The sequence below is a fragment of the Chiloscyllium punctatum genome, chromosome 5 (assembly GCF_047496795.1).
Source record: "Chiloscyllium punctatum isolate Juve2018m chromosome 5, sChiPun1.3, whole genome shotgun sequence".
Lineage (NCBI taxonomy): Eukaryota > Metazoa > Chordata > Chondrichthyes > Orectolobiformes > Hemiscylliidae > Chiloscyllium > Chiloscyllium punctatum.
The window spans coordinates 7,626,288-7,651,896 of NC_092743.1; the positions used below are offsets into that span (position 1 = coordinate 7,626,288).

The window sequence follows — 25,609 nt, forward strand, 5'->3', positions numbered from 1 at the left end:
TCCAAATAAACCTGTTGGACTATAACCTGGTGTTGTGCAATTTTTAACTTTGTACACTCCAGTCCAACACCAGCATCTCCAAATCATTACTCTTATTGAAAAAGCGTGAAGCATTCATTCCCATCCACCCCAGGAAGTAGACGGGGTCCTGGTTTAACATCTCATCTGAAAGATGGCACCTTTGACACAGCAGCACTCTCACTCAGAGACACTGACTGATCTCTCAGGAAGCTGGAAAAGATCCTATGGCCAGCAGGAGAAACAGGGGGAATGGCTCCCGTGACTCAAATCCCATTCATTCCTTCATCGATCTGGTGACGATGGGTTGGAGCAGGGACACGCCAAATTACAAGTTGTAAAGTTGGCTATCCACCCCGTTTTCAACACCACCACATCATGCAAAAGCTCAGTTCCTTGCGATGGCCCAAGCCTGCCAGAGGGGCTACATAAATGTGTACAGTTGTGGGTGCCACATGACAGGGAGGATGTGAACGGATTGGAGGGAGTGCAGAAGCGATTTACAAGAACCATTCCAGGGATGACGAACTTCAGCGATGAGGAAGAGAGGGGAAGTTGGGACCGTTCTCCTCGGAGAGAGGGAAACTGAAGGGTTCGAGAGAGGTTTTCAAAATCAGGCATGGGTTGGATGGAGTAGGTAGGGAGAAGCTGCTCCCATGTATAAAATGAACAAAAAACGAGGGGAGCATGGATTTAAAGTGAGGTGCAGACAAAGCGAGGGTGATGTGAGGTTAAAAACTTTTTCACCCAGCGAGTAGTTAGGCTCTGAAATGCTCTGTCTGGAAATGTGAGGGACACAGGCTCCAGTGAGTCTGAATTAATCTAGTCCCACCTGCCAGCACTCGGCCCATATCCCTCCAAACCCTTCCTGTTCATATACCCATCCAAAAGCATCTTAAATGTTGCAATTGTACCAGCCTCCACCACTTCCTCTGGCAGCTCATTCCATACCCATACCACCCTCTGTGTGAAAAAGTTGCCCCTTAGGTCTCTTTCATATCTTTCCCCTCTCACCCTAAACCTATACCCTCTAGTTCTGGACTCGCCCACCCCAGCGATTGTCTGTTTACCCTCTCCATGCCCCTCATGATTTTATAAACCTCTCTAAGATCCCGCCCCTCAGCCTCCGACGCTCCAGGAAAAACAGCCCCAGCCTGCACTGTAACGGTTTGTGCTTCCTGTCTCACTTTTTACAGAACGTTGGGGTTGTGCTCACCGTTGAGCCGGGTTATAGTCCAGTTCTTCCTGATGTCCGCCGGGCTGTCAGGGAGCTCAAAGGCGAACGGCCCCGTGTTCGGGTCGATGTCGGTGTCGGTAGCGGTGATGTTAATGGCATTGGGATCCGGCTTCTCGCAAATGGAGACTTCCTCAGGGAAGACGTGTGGCGCATTGTCATTGACATCGAGCAGGTAGATCTGCAGAGTGCCTGTCCCACTTGCTGGAGGGATACCTGAACATCAATAAAGGAGATCATTAACAAATCCAGCCCTTCACAACCCACACTTCCCCCGCCCCCCCTCCCCCGCTCCCCCCCACCACGTCCGACTTTACAAAATGACCCACTCTACGCCAGCCAACTGACACATCAGCATGAAGACAGTTTTCCAAACATCGGCAAAACTTTGTAAAACACTTCTCCTGAACAAAAAGGTACACTTCAAGCAGCATTGGCCTGCCCAGCACTGCAGGTTTAAATGATATCTCCATAACCCAGCAAGTGTTAAAGCAAATCACCAACAGAAGTCACACAAACAGCCCACACCAGATGGCAGTGTGTCGGAGGGATTAGACTCCACAGGCAAGTTCCCCCATCCATCTCCATCCAGAGGAGCATTCATGTTCCTTGCACCATATGTGATTACACTTGCAGCAAAACAAATTGCAGCCTGGAAATCAGCACATCGCTTCCAATTGTTCATCCTTGAACACGTGTCCCCAAAGCGATTGCACAAAGCACAAACTATAACAAGCCCACAGCACAACACAACCTTATTCCCACTCACACTGTCTCCAATCGCATCGGAACCAATCTGTAAAGAAATGTAGAGCATGGTTAAACCCTTAATTAACTTCTTCACCCAGCTAACTTCACCTGCTTTCTTTATTCTTCAAACCGGTTAATTGGTCACACAAACATCATCATGAAGGTTGACAGAGATTTATAGCTCATTCAACGCTCTGAGCACAGCTCATGTGCTTCATTCCCAAGTGCACACCGTCACTCTAACCTTAAAACCATCATCATTATGATGCTGCACTTCAACTCAGCAACTCGATAGGGGTTGAGCTGCCTTCTTGAACCACTGTAGGTGGACCCACAATGCCCTTGGGGAGGGAATTCCAGGAGTCTGACCCAGCGACACTTAAAGAACAGTGATATATTTCCAAAGTTAAAAATCACACAACACCAGGTTATAGTCCAATAGGTTTAACTGGAAGCACACTAGCTTTCGGAGTGCTGCTCCTTCATCAGGTGGTTGTCAACCAGCCAATGAAGGAGCGGCGCTCTGAAACCTAGTGCTTCCAATTAAACCTGTTGGACTATAGCCTGGTGTTGTCTGATTTTTAACTTTGTACACCGCAGTCCAACACCGGCATCTCCGAATCCAGATATATTTCCAGGTCAGGATGGGGAGTTGCCCATGTTCCCATGTTTCCAATTTGTCACAACCATCACGTTGTGCCCCATGTTCTAGACTCCCCAACCAGGGAAAACGCCTTCCATACATCTACCCTGTGTGTCCTTCTCAATATTTTGTAGGATTCTGGGAGACCACCTCTCATTCTTCAAAACTCTGGTGAATACAGGGTGACTTTGCCCCGTCTCTCTCCATTGGCCAGTCCCATCATCCCAGGAACAAGCCTGGGGAACCTTCATTGCACTCGCTCAGTGGCGGTAATATCCTCGCTGAGATAGGGAGATCAAACTTGTGCACAGCCTGCAATAACTGGGATAGATTCACTGAGTTCCTCCTCATCTTGTACCTAAATTATCTCAGTCTTGATTTTAAATTGTTCCTTTAGGTTCTGGACTCCCCACCCAGGAGAAACATCTGACTCCCACCTACCCTCTCTTAAGCAGTTTGTTGGTTTTCATGAGGTCACCTCTCATTCTTCAAAACTCTGGCGAATGCAGGCCCAGTTTGCCCAATCTCTCTCCGTAGGCCAGTCCCAACATCCTGGGAACAAGCCTGGGAACCTTCATTGCACACACTCTCGATAGCAATAATATCCTTCCTGAGACAGGGAGACCAAACCTGCACACACTACCCCAAGGTGAGAGTCTAACCAAGCTCCTAGACAATTGAAGTTCACTGCTCCTGTACTCAAATCTCCCTGGAATAAAGGCCAACATTCCATTAGCCTTCCTAACAACATGCTGCACCTGTATGTTAGACTTCAGTGTCTTCTCCACAAAGACACCTAAATTCCAACATCTATACTTTCCAACCTTTTACCATTTGAGAAATTCTCTGTACATCTGTTCGTCCTACTGAAGTGGATAACCTCACATGTTTCTATCTTCTATGTTCTTGCCCATTCACTCATCCTATCCAAACCTTCCTGAAGCTGTTTAACATCTTCTTCACGATACCCATTCCCACTTAGCTTTGTAAACGCCATGTTTGGTCCCTACCTCTCACTGACTGATCTATTTTGTGAACAGCTGGGGCCTAAGCACTGCTCATTAGTTACAGCTCGTCAACGTGAGAATGACCCAATTATTCCTACTCTCTGGGTAAGAGCGAGAAAACAATCATTAATCCACACCAGTACATTACTTCCCATACCATGTGCATTAAATTTTGTTCACGAACCTTCTGTGGGGACTTTATCAAAAACCTTCTTTAAATCCAACTGTACCACACCCTCCTCTTCATCAATTTTGTAAGTAACATCCTCAAACAGCTGAGAGTTTGTTAAACACAAATTTCCATGTGCAAATCCATGTCGACCATGCCCAATTCAATCTTTTTTAACCCAAGGGTCACATCCTTTTAAACAGATTCTCATATTTCTCCCCCTCTGAGGACTGATGTAAGGCTAACAGATCTGCAACAAAGAACAATACAGCACAGGAACAGGGCCTTCAAATCTGTGCAGACACATTTTGCCTTTTCATACTAAAACTATCTTCACTTACAGGATCTGTATCCCTCTATACCCTTCCTGTTCATGTATTCCCTGTTGTATCTCTCTCTCTCTCTCTCTCTCTCTCTCAAATTACGGGGTGATATTTGCAACTTTCCAATTGCAGGAATCATTCCAGACTCCAGTTTTGGAAGCTGGTTACCAATGCATCAACCTTCTTTGTAGCTGCCCCTTCCAACTGAATATCACATTGAAGGAGGGACTCATAGGTAATGTATAAAAGTTCGGATTAGGCCTTTGGTCCTTGTACCCAACCAGTGACCAAGATCATGGTGGATCTCATTGCCAACTCAACTCAACTCAACTCTACTCTTCAGCCTGACACCCCAACATTGGCCTGTGAAATGTGTCAAATCAAAAATCTAACTCTTTCTTGAATGGACTTAACAACTTGGAAAAAAAAAATCCCTTCTCACCATTGCCTTAAAAGGAAGACCTCCTCTCTTTTTTTTTAAATTGTGTCTCCTGGATTCCCCACGGTGGGGGGGAACATCTCCTGATATCTAACAAGGTCCATGGAATATGTTGGAACCGGGGTGACCGTTGTGGAAGTTAAACAGAAATCCTTCACTTCTGACCATTTGAACCACCACCACCAGGGCTTTTTCTGACCCTCTCTTCCAAGAGTGCACAAGATGGCTCTGGGTCACAGAAAGAGACAGCACACCAAACCACACCCCCCCCCCCCCCCCCCCCCTCCCAACCCGAACAGAGGAAATGTCTCATGAGCAAAGGTTAAACAGTTTGGGACTCTCTAGAGTTTCGAAGAATGAGGGTGATCCTACTGAAACATATCGGTTCAATGCTGAGAGGATGTTTCCCCTCGAGGGACAGTCTAGGAGCAGAGGGTAAAGTCTTAGAATAAAGGAGCACCAATTTCAGATGGAGATGAGGAGGAATTTCTTCTCTCTGAGGGTTGGGGGTCTTTGGAACTCCTTGCCCCAGAGAGCTGTGGGGGCAGAGTCCGTGTGTATATTTAAGGCTGAGATCGATAGATTATTGATCAGTCAGGGAATTGAGGGAAAGGGCAGGAAGGTGGGTGTTGAGGAATCAGCCATGATCCTATTGAATGGGGGAGCAGGCTCAAGGGGCTGAATGGCCTACTCCTGTTCGTATTTTTGTAGGGTCTCTGAAAGGCCAGACTCGTCACCCAGAGGACACCTGAGGACTAGCTACAGACAGAAAGTCAGCACTTTCGAGCTCATTTCGCATCGCCGTTAACGACCCCAGTTTCAGGGCCACACAGATAGGCATTAAAAAGTGGAAACTCTCTCTGTTCCCGGTTCCCATCTTGTCCCTGGGGGAGGGGTTCATGTTCAGGTTGATGAAAATAACAACTCTTCAGGGGAGAATTATTCTGTCCACATAAAAATATTAGAAGATTTGGCTTAAGGTAGAGGTGGATAGATTCTTGATTCCTAAGGGAATTAAAGATTATTGGGAATATGCAGGAATGTAGAATGGAAGCTAAGATCCAGCCATGATCTTATCGAATAGCAGAACCAGGTCAAAGAACTGCAATTATTAATGGATTTGTAAGACAATTGCTATGGCAATGAGAGATACTTAACAACTCTTCAGTTGAGGCATTCAGGAGGGGCACTGGATAATTATTTGAATGGAAATGGTGTACCAGGGATGTAGGGAGATGGCAGGAGATTGGCCCTAGGGTTTAGAATGAGAGCAGGCACGATGGGCCGAATTGCCTCATCCTGCGCTGTGGCTCTGGGAAACCCAAACCTTGTGGGGCGTGGGTGCGCAGGGCAGAACCCGAGAGGTTTTAAATAAACAAATAGTCATAGCTACAAAAATTACACCGACTGTGACAACCGCGGGGACCAAACATTACAAGGCAGGAAAGATTCAGATTTCACCCGAAAAACACAAAGGCTGGCCCACATCATTGAAAAGGCTCAAGCTGAGGAGATTGGAAGGACCTTTGCACCACTTTACCAGTGCCGCTGTGATCTTTAACACGCCAAGTAACAAGGTCAAGACACAAAAGAAGACAGGAAGGGAGGCAGAGATTAGCACATGAACCGTTTAGCTGAGCTGGTGGAGCAGTGTAGCACATACCGCTGTCTGATGCCAGGAACGTTGCGTTGTACATGTTATTTTTAACGTAAGGGGATTCACGATCGAGTGTGGCGACGGTGGTAATCTGTCCTTGGAGTGGATCGATTTTGAGCCAGTTTGCTGGATCCGATAACTTCGAGTATCTGGGATGAGAAACCACAAGTGCATTAGATTAGGGGTGGTCAGTTACTTGTCAACGTCAACACCTGGTGCAGCAATAAACGCTGACATGCACAGGACCACTACCCTGACTGTGCATGTGCTCGCGACTGTACGGGCATCTGGACCAGGTCTTGGATCACTCTCGTTTTTAATGGCGAGGGGAAGGGATGAAGGTGGGTAAGGGATAGACCAGCCACAGCATCATAGAAACCTGAAGCAGGAGGTGGTCATTCAGCCCTCTTAGCCTGTTCCATCATTCGGTAGGATTACGGTCTACCTCCACATTCCCAATTTCTCCTCAGGCCCTGTGATGCTCTTAAATGCTTAAAACAAAATGAACAATCTCTTTATACTCAGTGACTGGGCCTCCTTTGGTACAGAATTCCACAGGTTCATCAGCCTGATGGAGGGCTTTTGCCCGAAATGTCGATTTCCCTGCTCCCTGGACTCTGCCTGACCTGATGTGCTTTTCCAGCACCACACTCTCGACTCTGATCTCCAGCATCTGCAGGCCTCGCTTCTGCCTCTTTGAAAGGCCTACCCAGTTACTCAGTCCCAGCCCTCAATCAGCTCTCTCCACTGCAGCCCTAGAAGTACGCTCTTTTCTAGAAAAGCTACACTGCTGCACAAATGGAGATAGCAGGGAGTGGCAGAGCAGGAGCACGATGGGCTCTTCACTTCGAGGTCTGGAGCGTGTTCAGAGGAGGTTCAAAAGAATGGTCCCAGGTATGAAAGGCGTAACAGACCAAGGACGTTTAAGGACTCTGGGTCTACAACTCGGTGGAGTTTAGAAGGATGAGGGGGGATCGAATTGAAACATACAGTGGATGTTGGGAAGATGTTTCCTTTGGTAGGACAGACTAGGATCCTTAGAGTAAAGGGAGATAAGGAGAAACTTCTTCAGCCAGAGAGTGGAATTCATTGCCACAGAAGGCTGTAGAGGCCAGGTCATTGAGTATATTTAAGACCGAGATAGATAGGCTCTTGATTATCAGGGAGATTAAGGGTTACGGGGAGAAAGCGGGAGAATGGGGTTGAGAAACGTATCAGCTATGATTGAATGGAGGAGGAGATTTGATGGGCTGAGTGGCCTAATTTCTGCTCCTGTGTCTTATGGTCTAACATTTAAAAAAGGATTCTTTAAAAATACATATTCTTGAGAACACAAAGCAGGATTTGGGCACCAGACCAGGGCACTATTTTGATTTCTCTCTGAAGTCTGCAGAGTTTAGTGAAACCATATTTCTTGCACATAAGGTGCTTTATAAAGAAACATTAAAACTCATGACGGGAATGTAGTGTTGTGGGCCCGGATAAAAATGCCACAAACACAAAGCTGGAGCTATCGGTTCTACAATTAATTCCTGGCTGAGGTTACAGTCATTGCTTCAAGCGCCCTACTCCCCGGTGTCGAATCCTCATCAGAGCCAAAAGGACCCCAGAACGCTTCACTGTGTTAAGAGGGGCTATACAAATGCAAAGATACACTTCGAGTGACACGGTGAAAAGAGCGTTTATGGGCTGGGAGGGCAGAACTAATGCACATTGTTCCAAAAACAGAACCCCGCTTGAAAATCTGAAGCGGGAACAGAAAGTTCCGGAAACGTTTTGCAGGTCAGGCAGGAGGAAGACAAACATAGTAAAGCTCTCAGGCTGATGAATTCAGTTGAAAAATGACAGACCTGAAATATCTTTCTGTCACCACAAAAACATAGATCAGCCGAGATTGCCTGAGATATTCTTCTGGTTTAATGCCAAGTTAACTTCTGTTAAGTGTTGCTAAGTTAGACAAGCCAGTGTTTAGGAACAGGAAACCACACTGGATAATCACAGAACTACTCCTTTTGTTAAATAAAAAACAGCTTTCCCAATTAGATTTACAGACATATACAGCATGGAAATAGACCCTTTAGTGCAACTTGTCCATGCCAACCAGATATCCTAAATTAATCCAGTCCCGTTTGCCAACATTTGGTCAATATCACTCCAAATGCCTTTTAAATGCTGTAATTGTACCAGCCTCCTCCAATTCCTCTGGCAGCTCATTCCATACACACACCACCCTCTGCATGACAACATTGCTCCCGAGGGCCCTTTTAAAACTTTCCCCTCTCACCTTAAACCTCTGTCTTCTAGTTCTGGACTCCTGAGAAAAAGACCATGTCTATTTCCCCAATCTGTGCCCCTTATAATTTTTTGAACCACTATAAGGTCATGCCTTAGCCTCCAGGGAAAACAGCCCCAGACTGTCCAGCCTGTCCTGATACAAGCCATTCTGCTATACGGCACATTTCATTAACGTGAATTAGCCGTAACATGATTGACGAATTGGGGGGCATTGTTTCTGAAGTGTGAACTTTCAAAACGTGTGTTGGCTGTAACGCGATTATATCGGCAACACTTTAAGCGCTGTTTCTGAAGCACGATTTATCTATAATGTGGGTTAGTGCAGGAACACAACCATCGCGTTATCGAATAACGAACTAGAGCTGAAACCCTCAAACACCAGCAACATCCTTGTAAATCTTTTCTGAACCCTCTCAAGTTTGACAACATCTTGCCAATGGGAGGGAGACCAGAATTGTGCAGTGCGCTAATAGTGGCCTTGAAAGGAGAAAAGCTTGGGGGGGGGGGGGGGGGGGGGGGGAATGTGTGTGTGTGGGTAGAGAAGGCAGGTGCTGAGTATGTGCACTGACTGACACAGTCTCATGGTTCAGCGATGATAGGTTTAGCAATCTTACCCTGCCTCTTCCAATTCTGCAGCCCTCTGCTGTCTCTGCATTCCCTCACATCACAGTCTCTAGTTTTAATTGTCCAACCATGAGAATTGAAGACCCTTAGCTCTGGAATTCTCTTGTGGACCCCTCCGGCATTCTCCACCTCTCTGTCCCCTTCCTTAGGGCCTCCCTTTCGCCTATCCGTATGTAAACGTAGAAATAGGAGCTCAAGTAGGCCATTCAGCCCCTCAAGCCTGTTCCGCCATTTATCTAGACCATGGGTGACCTTCTACCTCAACATCATTTCCCTGCTGTATCACCATATCTCATGTTGCACTTGATACACAGGGATCAATCATTTACTTGAACATCCTCAATGACTAAGCCTTCACAGAAATGGTTTCCCTGGTTTGGCGTCAAATGTTGTCAAGTGATATTCCTTCAGCTGCACCTTCACTCCAATGTAAGATCAGAGTGGCAAGATTCACTGGTTCAGCATCAGTTGAGAACCCCTTTGGCACTGAAGCAGTCTGTGCCCAAACACAGAAATATCTTTGTGGGAAGGGGTTGGAGGGGAGGCCTGCATGTTATTTGCAAACAAACGTCAGCCCATGACCATCTCCGACAAAAGAGTCCAACCATCACTCTTTGATGTTCAATCACCAGCACAGAATCACCCCACTATTAACATCCTGGGGGTTACCATTGACCACAAACTGAACTGAACTCACCCTATACAGACAGGAAGGGTGTCTTTCATGGAAGGGTATGGCTCCAAATTGTCTAGGACAAAACACCCTGTATGACTGACATCACACTGAACACCTACAGCCTGTTAGGAACATCGCCAGCCTCCTCACCCCTCAGGCCAATTCAGTATCTGAGAGATCCTTCCTTGCAGTAATCAACTGACACCTCATCCACCACCCACACCATCCACCACCCACACTCAGTGGCAGCAGTGTGTCCCATCTACAAGATGCACTGTAGAAATTGACCAAAGATCCCCACACAGCACCTTCCAAACCCACAACCACTTCCATCTAGAAGGACAAGGGCTGCAGATACATGGGAACACCACCCCGTGCAAACTCCCCTCCAAGTCACTCCCCTTCCCTCCCCCTGACTGGAAATATATCACTGTTCCTTCAGTGTCGCTGGGTCAGAATCCTGGAATTCCCTCCCTAAGGGTATTGTGGATCTACCCACAGCACATGGACTGCAGCGGTTCAAGAAGGCAGCTCACCCCCACCTTGTCAAGGGGCCACTCGGCTGGGCCGAGCCAATGACACCCACATCCCACAAGTGAATTAGATGGAAGTGGTTGTAGGTTTGGAAGGTGCTGTCTGAGGATCTTTGATGAATTTCCGCAGTGCGTCTTATAGGCAGTATAGACTGCTGCTACTGAGTGTTTTGGGCGGGGGGGAGGAGAAGTGGATATTTGTAGAACTGTTCAGGAACACAGTTACCAGCTGCCTCTGCGGCCTCAGCTATTCAATACTTTGAGGACCTCTCTCCCTTATCATTTTTACTTCAATGAAACGCTAGCTTTATAACGGTGAATAAATATTCATGAACCATTCACTGCTCTAGGCTAAAACATATATTTCACCATCAGAATTTAATTGGAGAGGAAATGGCAATGTGCAACACATTTCAAATGTAATGAATATTCCTCCCTGGAAATTGGTGACTTACTGGCCATTTCTTTTCTATAATGAAAGAAGAGGACAGCGTAGCTCACGCAATTCTGCGGCACCTTTTCAGTGATGGATACGGGACATACCCAAAATGAAAGTATAAGACGAAACAGCGATAGGAGCTTGCTAATAGGATGCAACCATCAAAATACTGTGACCTAAGGCACCTTGACAAGAACAAAATGGTTGGGAAGGTCAGGAGCATGGGCAAAGAAGTGGCAGATGGAGTACAACAATGGAAACTGTGAGGTCATTCACTTTGTTCAGAAGAATACAGGCATGGACTATTTTCTAAATGGGGAGCAAATTCAGAAGTCTGAAGCGCAAAGAAGCTTGGGAATTCTAGTCTAGGATTCTCACAAGGTAAACTTGCAGGTTGAGTCAGGAGTTAGGAAGGCAAATGCAATGACGGCATTTATTTTGAGTGCACTAAAATATAAAAGCAGGGATGGACTCCTGAGGCTCTGATCAGGCCACATTTGGAGTATTGTGTGCAGTTTTGGGCCCCATATCTCCGGAAGGATGGACTGGCCCTGCACTGTGTTCAGAGGAGGTTCACAAGAATGGTCCCGGAATGAAAAGCTTAACATATGAGGAATGTTTGAGAACTCTGGATTTATACTCTATGGTGCTTAGAAGGATGGGGGGGCTTGGAATACTGAATGGCCTGGACAGAGTAAATGCTGGGAAGATGATTCTATTGGTAGGAGAGACTAGAACCCGAGGGCACAGTCTTAGAGTAAAGGGAAGACCTTTTATAACAGAGGTAAGGAGAAACTTCCTCAGCCAGACAGTGGGGAATCTATGGAATTCACTCTCACAGAAGGTTGTGGAAGCCAGGTCACTGACTATATTTAAGACGGGTGGTTAACAAGTTCTTGAGTATCATGGGTGGCAAGGTGGCTCAGTGGTTAGCACTGCTGCCTCACAGGGTCCCAGGTTCAATTCCAGCCTCACGTGACTGTCTGTGCGGAGTTTGCACATTCTCCCCGTGTCTGCCTGGGTTTCCTCAGGGTGCTCTGGTTTCCTCCCATAGTCCAAAGATGTGCAGGTCAGGTGAATTCGCCATGCTAGGTTGCCCGTAATGTTAGGTGTATTAGTCAGAGGGAAGTGGATCTGGGTGGGTTACTCTTCAGAGGGTCGATATGGACTTGTTGGGCTGAAGGGCCTGTTTCCACACTGTAGGGAATCTAGTCTAATGTTACAGGGAGCAAGTGGGAGAATGGGGTTGAGAAACTTATCAGCCATGATTGAATGATAGAGCAGACTTGATGGGCTGAATGGCTTAATTTCTGCTCCTATGTCTTATGAAAAACGTAATCATACGAATTAGCCACAGGAGTAGGCCATTCAGCCCCTTGAGAGCCTGTTCCACCATTCAACGAGATCATGGTTGATCTGTGACCTAACTCCATATACCTGCCTTTGGCCCATATCTCTTGCTACCTTTGCTTAACAAAAATTTGATTTCAAATGAACTGATGGAGAATCAACTGACATTTGTGGATGCGTTCCAAACCTCTACCACCCTGTATGCAGAAGTGCTTCCTACCCCTTCGAACAATCCCACCATCACGGGGAAGAAGACCATTAGGCAGAGGAGCAGAAGTAGGCCATTCAGCCCATTAGGTCTATCCCTGATAGTCTTTCATGCCCCTTGGATAACAAGAATCTGTCTATTCATCTCAAAAATATTTGCTGCCTTCTGAGAAAGTTAAAAAAAATCACCAAAACAAAAAAAATGCAGAAAGGAGTCGAGGTGAATTGTGTTTTACAGAGAGAGTCAAACAGGGGACAGAGGGAGACAGAAGTAAGGTTGTGTAGATGGAAGGATAAAAGAAAACGCAAGATGCTAACAAGGGAAACACAGTTCCTCTGAGGATACATCCCCATGGCCTTGTAAACTCAGGGCAATAAATAAATTGGGTGCATTTCTGGTCGCCACACTAGAGGGAGGATGCGGAGGCTTTGGAGAGGGTGCAAAAGAGGTTAACGAGGATATGGCCTGGATTGGAGTGTATTAGCAATAAGGAGAGGTTGGACAAACGAGGATGGTTTCTGCAGGAGATGGTGTGACCTGATTAAAGTTTTTAAAATTAGGAGAGGCGTGGACAGGCTGGATAGTCAGGAGTCTCAGGGTGGAAATGGCAAATAATAGGGGGCATGGGTTTAATGTCAGAGATTTAAAGATGTTTAAAGACGGGCAAGGCAAATCTTTTCACACAGAGGGTGGTACGTGTTGGAAACATGGTGCCAGGGGAGGTGGTGGAAACAGATACAATAGCAATGTTTATCGACACACGAACAGGCAGGGATTAGAGGGATATGGACTATGTGCAGACAGGTGGGATTAGCTTAGAATGGCATCATGGTTGGCACAGACATGGTGGGCTGAAGGGCCTGTTCCTGTGCTGTACTGTCCTATGCTGGAATCTCTCAACCTCGATCTTGAATATACTCAACTCCTCAATAGCTTCTCGGGTAGAGATTCACCAGCCCTGTTCATCTCAGTCTTCAGTGGCCTAACCCTTACTCTGAGGCTGCATTCACTGGTTCAAGACCGCCACCCACCCCCACCATCACAAACCCCGGCTACCCAGGGGAGACTCTCCTTCCCACATCCGACACCTTCTCTACCACCTTTATATGTTTCAAATTCCTCAAAATTCTGGGGGGAACACAAGACCGGCTTCTTCAATCTCTCCTCTCAGGACAGTCCCACCTACACAGGGAGTGTGACCACAAGACCTGGAGGCAAAAGTCAGCCATTCAGCCCATTGAGCTTGCTTTGCTATTCAAATGGATGACCGAGGGGGAAATTGACTGGATGAATCTAGCCGGCCGTCACGGACGGCTCGGATTTTGATCGATGGTCGATCATCGGAGAAGTTTCACCAGTAGAAAAAGTGATAGCAACTTATCCGTCACCCAATATGGTCGCCAGCAATAGTTAGGGAAGGATCCGGAAGACCACAGCTGCTGGTGACAGTGAGGAGACCAAACCCAGGGGAGGATTAGAGGGAAAATAACTGACTGAGAAAATAACGGTCCAGAAATAAAATAGTGATGGAGCCTCTCCCCAAAAGCAAGTAGCTGATATTTCTAGTATCAGGAGGCTCAGATACCTGGACACAAACTGTTAACTCAGTTTTTCCTTGCACTACAATCCTGCAGAGTTGGCATTGCTTCATTTCGGTTCTCCAGCCACCACAGTAGTTTCTTTTTATTCGAGACAGATTGAGGTAATTGGGAAAAGATGCAGAAAGGAGTCGAGGCGAATTGTGTTTTACAAAGAGAGTCAAACAGGGGACAGAGGGAGACAGAAGTAACGTTGTGTAGATGGAAGGATGAAAGAAGACTCAAGGTGCTAACAAGGGGAACACAGTTCCTCTGAGGATATGTCCTACCAAGTTTCCCCCTGGCCTTGTAAACTTGGGGCAATAAATAAAAGTACTGTGGAAAGAAACAGAAGCCTTTGAAAAGTGGGTGACGAGAATTACGCCAGAGAACCCACATACAGACACAAGGCAAATGGAGAGAGAAACATAGTTAACGTTTCAAGTCTGATATGAATCTTCTTCAGAATTAAAGAAACTGAAGACGAGTCTCTATTGAAGCATTTAATGATTCTTAGGGGTCTTGACAGGGGAGACGTGGAAAGCTTGTTTCCTCTTGTTCCTGATGACCAGGAGAAAGTGAGGACTGCAGATGCTGGAGATCAGAGCTGAAAAATGTGTTGCTGGAAAAGCGCAGCAGGTCAGGCAGCATCCAAACAACAGTAGAATCGACGTTTCAGGCATAAGCCCTTCTTCAGGAACGAGGAGGGTGTGCCAAGCAGACTAAGATAAAAGATAGGGAGGACAGACTTGGGAATGCGATAGGTGAAAGTAAGTTAAGGTGAGGGTGATAGGCCAGAGAGGGGTTGGGGGCGGAGAGGTCAGGAAGAAGATTGCAGGTCAAGAAGGTGGTGCTGAGTCCGAGGGTCGGGACTGAGAAAAGGTGGGGGGAGGGGAAATGAGGAAGGTGGGGAAAGTGATGACCAGGACCAGTGGGTCACTGTCTAAGGAAACAGATGGACCATTTCGGACTGAGATGAGAAGAAATGTCTTCACCCAGAGAGTGCGGAGCCTGTGGAATTCTCTGCCACAGGAAGTGGTTGAGGCCAAAACATTGAATGTTTTCAAGGAGGAGTTAGGTACAGTTCTTAGGGAGAAAGGGATCAAAGGGAATGGGGGAGAAAATGGGAACAGAGGACTGAGTTGGACGATCAGTCATGATCACATTGAATGGCGGAGCAGGTTTGAAGGCTGAATGGCCTACTCATATTTTCTATGTTTGTATAAGAGAGGCAAGTGTGATACCATGATAGCAGCTACAATTAACAATCTCTTGGTACTGTAGATGAGCAGAGAGATCTCTGTGTCCATGTACATAGATCCCTTAACGTTGCCACTCAGGTTTATAGGGTTGTTAAGAAGGCGTACGGTGTGTTAGCTTTTATTGGTAGAGGGATCACGGAACCATGAGGTCATACTGCAGCTGTACAAAACTCTGGTGCGGCCACACGTGGAGTACCGTGTACAGTCCTGGTCACCGCATTTTAGGAAGGATGTGGAAGCTTTGGAAAGGGTTCAGAGGAGATTTACTCGGATGTTGCCTGGTATGGAGGGAAGGTCTTACAAGGAAAGGCTGAGGGACTTGAAGCTGCTTTCATTAGGGAGAAGGTTGCAAGGTGGCCTAATTGCAACATCTAAGATAATCAGAGGGTTAGATAGCGTGGGCAATGAGAGTCTTTTTCCTCAGATGGTGATGGCTAGCACAAGGGGACATAGCTATAAATTGAGGGATGATAGATATAGGACAGATGTCAGAGGTAGGTTCTTTACTCAGTAGTAGGGGTGTGGAACACACTACCTGCAATAATAGTAGACATGCCAACTTTCAGGGCATTTAAATGGTCATTGGAGAGGCATATGGATGATAATGGAATAGTGTTGGTTAGATGGGCTTCAGATTGGTTCCAAAGGTCAGTAGAACATCAAGGGCCGAAGGGCCTGTACTGCGCTGTAACGTTCGATGTTCGACGTAAAGGGTTTTCCGGATAGGGACAGTGAGCAGAGGGTGAAGCCCTCTGGACTCAGTGATACAGTGCGTGTGAGACGTTAAATTTGTACACCCCAGTCCAACACTGGCATCTCCAAATCAGTGTGCGCGCGCGCGAGCGTGAATCAGAGTGGGCTACTATACCTGATCGTCTGCTGCATGTACCGGTCAGGGTCCTCAGCTGTGAAGACGGTGAGCACTTTGCCTGCAGGTAGGCCCTCTTCCTGCCTGATCAGCTTGGGGTTTGGAACAAAATACGGACTCTCATTGAGATCAATAACGGTAATGGAGACAGTGGCTGTCGATTGAGGAGGGAGCTGAATGCCTTTTGTCAGGGGCTCCTGATTTACAGCAATGACTGTCAGTACAAAGGCTCTGCTGGTTTCATAGTCAATAGGCTGCGAGGGAGGGAGAGAGAAAAACAGACTTCAAAATGTGCAAAACATGCAAGTCTACATGAAAACAATGTTTTTAATTTAGTGTGCTTGCATTTTCTTAAAATAAAATAGAGAACAGCGACAAAAATACAACCATCCTCCAGGACACAATTAACCTCTTACAGCATTCACATCACAATATCAATGAATTAAAGTTGCACATTAAATATTGAGTGGGTCACCTTTAATGCCTGACCTTTATCAGGTCCCATCAGGGCTGCATCCAGTCTCCCACACAATCCTGCATGGGAACAATGGCATTTGCCAGTGTCTTTTTTTTTGTAAAAAATGTCAGACTTTCCCTTTGTAAGACCTTAAAAATAATGCCTTTTAATTTCTAACGTTGTGCTGGACAACTTTACAAAGCTCTCTTCACAACTACATCCAAAATGCTCCACAGGCAACCGTTTACTTTTCAGCATGTGTGCGCACACAGGTTGGTCTGTGTTCATGTGTGTGCATATGTGTTCATGTGTGTACCTGCACTTGTGAGAGCCTGTGGGAGAGCATGGTGTATACACACACGTGCGTGTATGCGCCTGTTTGCATATGTACACGTGTGCGCTTGTGTGCCAGAGTGAGCGAGCATGAGAACATGCATGTGCACGCATGTGCCGTAGGAAGTGTTGCAGCCAACTTGTGCACAGCAAGATCCCACGTGGAAACCGCATGGTTCAGTGGGGAGTCTGCCTGGGGCCAAGCCAGAAGTTGCGGGTTTCAAGACTCACTCTAGGACTTGAAGATGAAGGAAGGTGTGGTCATTAAACAACCGAGCAGGCAGTTCGATTGGCAAAGCTCCCAGTGCCCTGGTAGGAGGAGGACAGATTCCTGGCCAATAGAAGATAGGGGCAGGAGTAGGCCATTCCACACTCAGTTTGATCATGGGTCATCATCGAGTTCAATACCCCAAGCCACGTCTCCATATCCCTTGACCCCCTTAGCCACAAGATCTATGTCCACCTCCTTCTTGGGAAAAAAAAATCAATGTTCTGTCCTCAACTACTTTTTATGGTAGTGAATTCTACGGGTTCCCCATTCTCTGGGGGAATATGTTGCTCCTCATCTCAGTCCTAAACGATTTCCCACTTATTCTTAAAACTACATCCCTGTGGTTGCTCCCCCACCATCAGGACCATCCTCCCTGCATCTAACTGGTCTGGTCCTGTTGGAATGTTACAGGTCCCTTTGTGAATCCCCCTTCATTCGTTGAAACTCCAGTGAGTACAATTCTAACTGACCCTGTTTGATGTGGAGTGCTTCCAAGCAGACTTTAGCTTCGGACTTCAGTCTGGAGACTGGTCCCAAGGTGGATGAGCTGGGCAAGGTGGCACATTGAAAATCTCCAGCACATTGTGGAGGGGCTAATATAGGAGCAGAGATAAAGGTTAGAGCATAGGAAACAGAGAATAAGAATCCTTGGCAGATTGGCAAGCTGTAACTAATGGAGTGCTTCAACAACAATGTTGGCACCTCAACTGTCCACAACCAAGGATTTAGAAATGGGGGCTGAATATCTGGAAGCTATACTTGGCGATGACACCAAGGTAAGTTGGAAAGTAAGTTGTAACACAGAAGAATCTACATAAGGATGAAGCCAGGTTAAGTGAGTGGGCAAACATTTGGAAGATTCACTACAGTTTGGGCAAACCTTAACTGGTCGATTTTGGGCTAGATGATCAGACAAAACCATATACTAATTAGAGAAAAGACAGGGAGATTAAAGAACTCTGAGGTACACAGTGATCTGGGTGTTATTAACATGAATCACACTAAGTTAGTTGATTAGGAACACACAAAATATGAGCATTATAGCAACTAGAATGCAATGCAAAAATAGAGGGGTTTGGCTGCAGTCGATCAGGGCCTTGGTAAGGACACATCTGGAGCACGGTGTCCTGTTTTGGTGGTCTTATTTGAAAAAAACAGTTTAATTATGTTAGAAGCATCCCAGTGAAAGGTTGCTTGACTCATTGCTGGGATAAAAGGCTTACGTAATCAGGATAGGTTTAGCAAGCTCGGGACTACACCCAGTGGAGTTTCAGGGAACGAGAGGTGATCTTACGGAAAAAGTGTTAAATCCTAAAGGGACTTGACGGGATGACTACCAGGTGGATGCTGCCTCTAGTGGGGGGAGTCTAGAACTACAGGACACAGCTTTAAGAAGCACTTGTCCATTTATGACATGGATGAGGAGGAACTTTATATTTTTTTTAAGTATAAAAGGTGAGGAGAAATGTTTTTTCCCCACTCAGAGGGAGGGTCTGGGGAACCTTCTTGAGGTTGGGTCATTAACACATTCTAGGCTGGAGGAGATCAATCTTTGAGAGACAAGGGGGTCAAAGATTAGTTTGGGTGGGGGTGGAGGGGGAAACTGGGTAGGAAGGTGAGGCTAAGGCCAAAGCCAGGCCAGCTGGGATTTGATGCGAAGTTGGAGCAGCAATGAAGGACGGAAGAGTCCACTCCCATTCCCGGGTCTCAGTATTCCCACGTTAGCCTGTGCGCTGTTATCTGCCAGGTGTTGGGAGGGGTGTCTAGAGTCTTTCAAGTTGTGAACAAAGGTTGCACAGTACCAACATGACAGCAATTGGATTATCTGCACTGGGCAAGACTGGGTCAGACTGACGCAGTTTCAAATAGCACTGCAAAATGTCCACCCTCGGGCAACTGTCTGTATGGAGTTTGCACGTTCTCAGTCTGCGTGGGTTTCCTCTGGGTGCTCTGGTTTCCTCCCACAGACCAAAGATGTGCAGCTTAGGGTGGATTGGCAATGCTAAGTTGCCCATAGTGTTCAGGGACGTGCAGACTGGGGGGACTATCCAAGGGAAAGGCAGGATTATAGGGATAGGTTGGATCTTGGTAGGATGCTCTTCGAAGGGTCAACGTGGACCTGATGGTCAAAATAGCCTCTTTCTTTGCTGTGCAGATTCTCTGAAAGATTCAGACACAAACTGAACTCTTTGATGGGACATGAAACAGAGGCCCGTTCCAACAATTTCAGAGTCATACAGCATGGAAACAGACCCTTTGGCCCAACCAGTCTATGCCGACCATAATCTCAAACTAAACTAGTCGCATCTGCCTGCATTTGGCCCGAATCCCTCCAAACTGTTTCTACTGACGTACTTAACAAAATGTCTTTTAAACGTTGTAACTGTACCTGCATCCACCACTTCCTCTGGCAGTTCATTCTGCACACAAACCAGTCTGTGTGAAAACGTTGCCCCTCAGGTGCCTTTTAAATCTTTCTCCTCTCACCTTAAACTGATGCCCTCTAGTTTTGAACTCCCCCACCCTGGGGAAAAGACCTTTGCTATTCACCTTATCCATGCCTCTCATGATTTTATAGACCTCAATGAAGTCACTTCTCAAATCTCAGGTGAATATTGTAGATCCGATACTAGCCCCCAGAGCAGGGGCAGGTGTTCTGGTTAATATTTATACCTTGATCAATGGATTAACTCATCAATCCTCTACTGTGGATTATTACAACATCAACCTGAAAACAAACTGAATTTACAAAGTCCACTGGCTACAGGCCTCTGTCAGAGAGAGAGGAACATTGTTCTGTGATCAAAGGTAGGAGTACAAATTGCATAGACTGCTGGGTTTAAAAGAATAAAGAGCAGACTAATTAAGATGTTTTAGATGATTAAAGGCAATCAAATTGGGTAGTTAGAGGGGAGAAACCCCCTCCTCTGACTTGGAAAGGGTTTAGGGGAGTCCAGAGCACAGAACCCTTTCTGTTCAGTATTAAGGATAACAGAAGCAAGGCTTTATGTACATTACATAAAGAACAGCCAAGGTCTAACTGAATGGAGGCTTGAGGGGCCGAATGGCCTCTTCCTGTTCCCAGTTAATTTTTTTGGCCGGGGGAGGGCTCATTTTACAAATACATACAAAGCATTTGCACCGGCCTTTTAAAGAATGAAAAACGACTGATGTTTTCTGTGGAAATTTGAATGGATCACGTGTCACGATAAATTTCAGAAGAGCGAGCCAGCTAGTGTGAGAGTGAGAGATACCATTTGACGCTAGTTGGCAAAAGAAGCAGAAATGACAGGAGGAGGAATGTCTTGTTCCAGAGAATTCTGGAATGTCCTGTCTGAGAATGCGGTTTTGCACAGTGATACCCAGTGATAATAATGTCAAACTATTAATCCAGATACCCTGGTAATGTTGTGGGGACCTGGGTTCAAATCCTGCCATGGCAGATGGTGGAATTCACCCTCATCCTGTAAATCCTGAACGTAAAAGAAGAATTGCAGGAGAAAGGAAGGCGATAGGATGAGCTGAGTCACTCTTGCAACTCGCCAGTTTGGAAACAACGGGCTGATTAGTCTCTTTTCTGTAGCTACCCTGAAATGCTGAAGAAATCCAACCTTGTTCACATCACCACACACACGCCAACTTAACAACTTACAACATACTCTGCTTTGCAAAGGACAAAACTGTAACTGCAATAAACTTGTTACAATTTTGATTTGATTTTTGTTTTAAAAAGCCAATAATTGCACAAGGGTTGTTCTACCATGCACCAGAGCGCCTCAAATCCTAAACGGATTAAAAATCCAACAAATTGCTTTGGAAAGGTCTTCTGTCTGTAAACATGAGCAGAAAATTTGGAACACAGCATGATTCCAGTCAAGAAAGTAGAAAACTGACCAGTTAATTTGAGCCCATTATGCCTTCCACTACATGCATCTACTGTATTAATTTCACTCATTAACTGAACTAATTGAATACTTTGGAAAAGATTACCAGCCTCACAGCTTACATTTAATCATCATTTGCATGAATTATACAAGTCAATTTCGAATTTCACTAAAGCACCATTACAGATTTTTTTAAAAAAACAATTATTGCAAAGTCTGTTCACCATCCACAAGTCAGCAATGTGATGGAATACTCGCCACTTGCCTGAATGGGGGCAGCTCCAACAACTCTCAAGAAGGCTCAACACCATCCTGGACAAAGCAGCCTGCTTGGTTGGCACCACATCTACCAGTTTTAACTTGCCCAACATTACTAATACACTTTTTTTCCCTCTATTCATTGATGGGATGTGGGTGTTGCTCTCTAGGTCAGCATTTACTGACCATCCCTAATTGCCCAAAGGACAGTTGAAAGTCAACCACATGGCTGTGGATCTGGAGTCACATGTAGGCCAGACCAGGTAAGGATAGCAGTTTCCTTCCCTAAAGAACATTAGTGACCCAGATGGGTTTTCCCAACAATTGATAGTGGATTTTCTTTTGGTTGAATTTAAATTCTACCATTTGCTGTGGCAGGATTTGAACCCAGGTCCCCAGAACATTACTGAGGTCTCTGGATTAACAGTCTAGCGATAATACCACTAGGCCATCACCTCTTTCAGGGTTTGGAGTGGAAGGAGTGTGGACTATGCGGAAGTGGATACTGCAGATGCTGGAGATTAGAGTCAAGCTTAGAGTGGTGCTGGAAAAGCACAGTAGGTCAGGCAGCATCCAAAGAGCAGGAATATAGATGTTTTGGGCAAAAGCCCTTCATCAGGAATGAGGCTGGGAGCCTCGGGGGTGGAGAGATAAATGGGAGGGGGGTGGTGGGTCTAGGGGGATGGTAGCCGAGAGAGTAATAGATGGATGGAGGTGGGGGTGCAGGTGATACGAGGGTGAAGCGGATAGGTGGGTTGGAAGATTGACAGATGGGACAGGTCATGAGGACGGTGCTGAACTGGAAGATTGGAACTGGGATAACGTGGGGGGAGGGGAAATGAGGAAACTGTTGAAGTCCACATTGATGCTATGGGGTTGGAGAGTCCTGAGATGGAAGGTGAGGCGTTCTTCCTCCAGGCATCGGGTGGTGAGGGCATGGCGATGGAGGAGGCCCAGGGCCCGCATGTCCTCGGCAGAGTAGGAGGGGGATTTGAAATGTTTGGCCACGGGGCGGTGGGGTGTGGGTTACATATAAGGTGCAGTGCAGTAAGTGCAGTGTGGGACAGGCATAGCTCATAGTGACAGAGTTCACAGAGCAAGAACCCCAGGTTGAAAGATACAAAATCCTGAGGCTCCTTGACAGGGTGGTTGTGGTGAGGAGGACAATGTAACCTCCTCGTTCAAAAATAGAGTGAGAGAATAAACGGGCAACAGCAACTTAACATTGGCAGAAGTGAAATTACTGTCGGCAACTTGGTGGGTGATACAAGTGGAAAGGCAAGTGCTGAGGATGACAGGAGAGCGAATGTAATCAGGTTAACTGGGTGGGCAAACAATATTTGGGGGATGGAGTATAACGTGGGTGATGTGTGATCATGCACTTTAGCAGGAAGAACAGAGGAGCTGAATATTATTTAAATAGAGAAATATGTGGAAAACTGCAGCACAGAGGGATTTGATGAACCAGAAAACACTAGCAAAGGTCAGTGGCTAATGGGGAAGGGCAATAGAATGTTTACTTCAAAGGAAATGGAGTACAAATGATTAGGGAGGTTTCAACTAAAATTAGCTAAGGCTAGTTATCAGACCATACCTAGAATATGATGATTAGTTTTGGGTCCCTTAACCAAGAAAAGGTACACTGATATTGGAGGCAGTCTAATCCTTAAAGCAAAAATAAATTTCTCTGACCTATTTTTCTAATCAACCTGTTCACAGATGTTATTCCATATAGAGTCATAGAAATGTACAGCAGGGAAACAGACTCTTCAGTCCAACCCATCCATGCCGACCAGATATCCCAACCCAATCTAGTCCCACCTGCCAGCACCCGGCCCGTATCCCTCCAAACCCTTCCTATTCATATACCCATCCAAATGCCTCTTAAATGTTGCAATTGTACCAGCCTCCACTACTTCCTCTGGCAGCTCATTCCATACACATATTACCCTCTGCATGAAAACTTTGCCCCTTAGGTCTCTTTTATATCTTTCCCCTCTCACCCTAAACCTATGCCCTCTAGTTCTGGACTCCCCAACCCCAGGGAAAAGACTTTGCCTATTTACCCTATCCATGCTCCTCATAATTTTGTAAACCTCTATAAGGTCACCCCTCAGCCTCCAACGCTCCAGGGAAAACAGCCCCAGCCTGTTCAGCCTCTCCCTATAGCTCAGATCTACCAACCCTGGCAACATCCTTGTAAATCTTTTCTGAACCCTTTCACGTTTCACAACATCTTTCCGATAGGAAGGAGACCAGAACTGCATGCAATATTCCAACAGTGGCCTAACCAATGTCCTGTACAGCCGCAACATGACCTCCCAACTCCTGTATTCAATACTTTGACCAATAAAGGAAAGCATATCAAATGCCTTCTTCACTATCCTATCTACCAGTGACTCTACTTTCAAGGAGCTATGAACCTGCACTCCAAGGCTTCTTTGTTCAGCAACACTCCCTGGGACCTTACAATTAAGTGTATAAAGTCTTGCTAAGATTAGCTTTCCCAAAAATGCAGAACCTCGCATTTATCCGAATTAAACTCCATCTGCCACTTCTCAGCCCATTGGCCCATCTGGTTCAGATCCTGTTGTAATCTGAGGTAACCCTCTTCGCTGTCCACTATACCTCCAATTTTGGTGTCATCTGCAAACTTACTAACTAGAGGGCGGCACGGTGGCACAGTGGTTAGCATTGCTGCCTCACAGCGCCAGAAACTCGGGTTCATTTCCCGCCTCAGGCGACTGACTGTGTGGAGTTTGCACATTCTCCCCATGTCTGCGTGGGTTTCCTCCGGGAGCTCCGGTTTCCTCCCACAGTCCAAAAATGTGCAGGTTAGGTGAATTGGCCACGCTAAATTGCCCATCGTGTTAGATGTACGGGTAAATGCAAGGGGAACGGGTATGGGTGGGTGCGCTTCGGCGTGGACTTGTTGGGCCAAAGGGCCTGTTTCCACACTGTAAGTAATCTAATCTAATCTAATCTAACTCTACCTTTTATGCTTGCATCCAAATCATTATGTAAATGACAAAAAGTAGAGGGCCCAGCACCAATCCTTGTGGCACTCCACTGGTCACAGGCCTCCAGTCTGAAAAACAACCATCCACCACCACCCTCTGTCTTCTACCTTTGAGCCAGTTCTGAATCCAAATGGCTAATTCTCCCTGTATTCCATGAGATCTAACCTTGCTAATCAGTGTCCCATGGGGCACCTTGTCGAATGCCTTACTGAAGTCCATATAGATCACATCTACTGCTCTGCCCTCATCAATCTTCTTTGTGACTTCTTCAAAAAACTCAATCAAGTTTGAGAGACATGATTCCCACACACAAAGCCATGTTGACTATCCCAAATCAGCCCTTGCCTTTCCAAATACATGTACGTCCTGTCCCTCAGGATTCCCTCCAACAACGTGCCCACCGAGATCAGGCTCACTGGTCTATAGTTCTCTGGAGCAGGTGGCACTTGGACCCGGGCCTCCAGGTCCAGGGATGGAGACACTACCTCTGTACCGCAAGAGGGCCCCTGCTTTTATCAAAATAAATATTATCATTTCACCTACTTTCTTAAACCATTTATTCAGAGGTGTTAATACACCCCTCTGGAGCGGGTGGAACTCGAACCCGGGCCCCTGGCTCAGATGTAGGGACACTTCCATTACACCACAAGAGGGCTCTTTGTTTTTTAATATAATTTTAAAAATAATGCTTTTCATTTAACCTATTTTTCTAATTAACCTACTTAATACACACCTTTGAAGCAGGTTGGGGTTTGAACGTGGCTCTCTTGGTTAATGGAGAGTGCACCACAAGAGGGTGCTTGGTTTTAGTTTTACATGTATAAAGGTCTCAGGTGATGAGTTCCAGCTGGACAGGTGTGTTACCATCACGCTCACCGAGCTCCATAAGGAGATCAACTTGGGATTCCCCTTGGGGTTATCAAATTATCCATCACCACACCATTTTTAGTAAAAATGGCTTGGAAAACATTTAGTGACCGAATGCCGGATTTGGCAACGAGGGCACACCAGTGGAACAATTATCTGTGGCATTCCAACATCACTGACCTTGACAACTGTTACCAGGCCGTCATTACTGATGGGGTCAGTTGGTACAGCAAAGTGTCCTGAAGGGTCTCCACCAGTTATCTTATAAACTGTGTTCCAGGCCGGAGTATGAGGGTGATCCTTATCGGTCACGGTCAGGTTTGAAACAATGACATCAATTCTATTTTCTGGGACTTCCCCATAGAACTGCAAAGACAGAAACGACGCAGGTTAAACTCCCAGATAGGTATGTAACTCAGTCAGTCTTTGTTTTAACAACCAATCGAT

General features: G+C 46.2%; 1 protein-coding gene across 1 annotated transcript in view; it reads right to left on the reverse strand.

Annotated features, from left to right (window-relative positions):
* The window catches only part of LOC140476719 (cadherin-2-like), a 181,833-nt gene that overhangs the window by 22,031 nt on the left and 134,193 nt on the right, over positions 1-25,609 (reverse strand). The window contains exons 7-10 of the mRNA XM_072569539.1: positions 25,343-25,539; positions 16,073-16,326; positions 6,247-6,389; positions 1,235-1,468 (exon numbers count right to left, since the gene is read on the reverse strand). Coding sequence (XP_072425640.1) covers positions 1,235-1,468; positions 6,247-6,389; positions 16,073-16,326; positions 25,343-25,539 — 828 coding nt within the window. The remainder of the gene's footprint in view (positions 1-1,234; positions 1,469-6,246; positions 6,390-16,072; positions 16,327-25,342; positions 25,540-25,609) is intronic.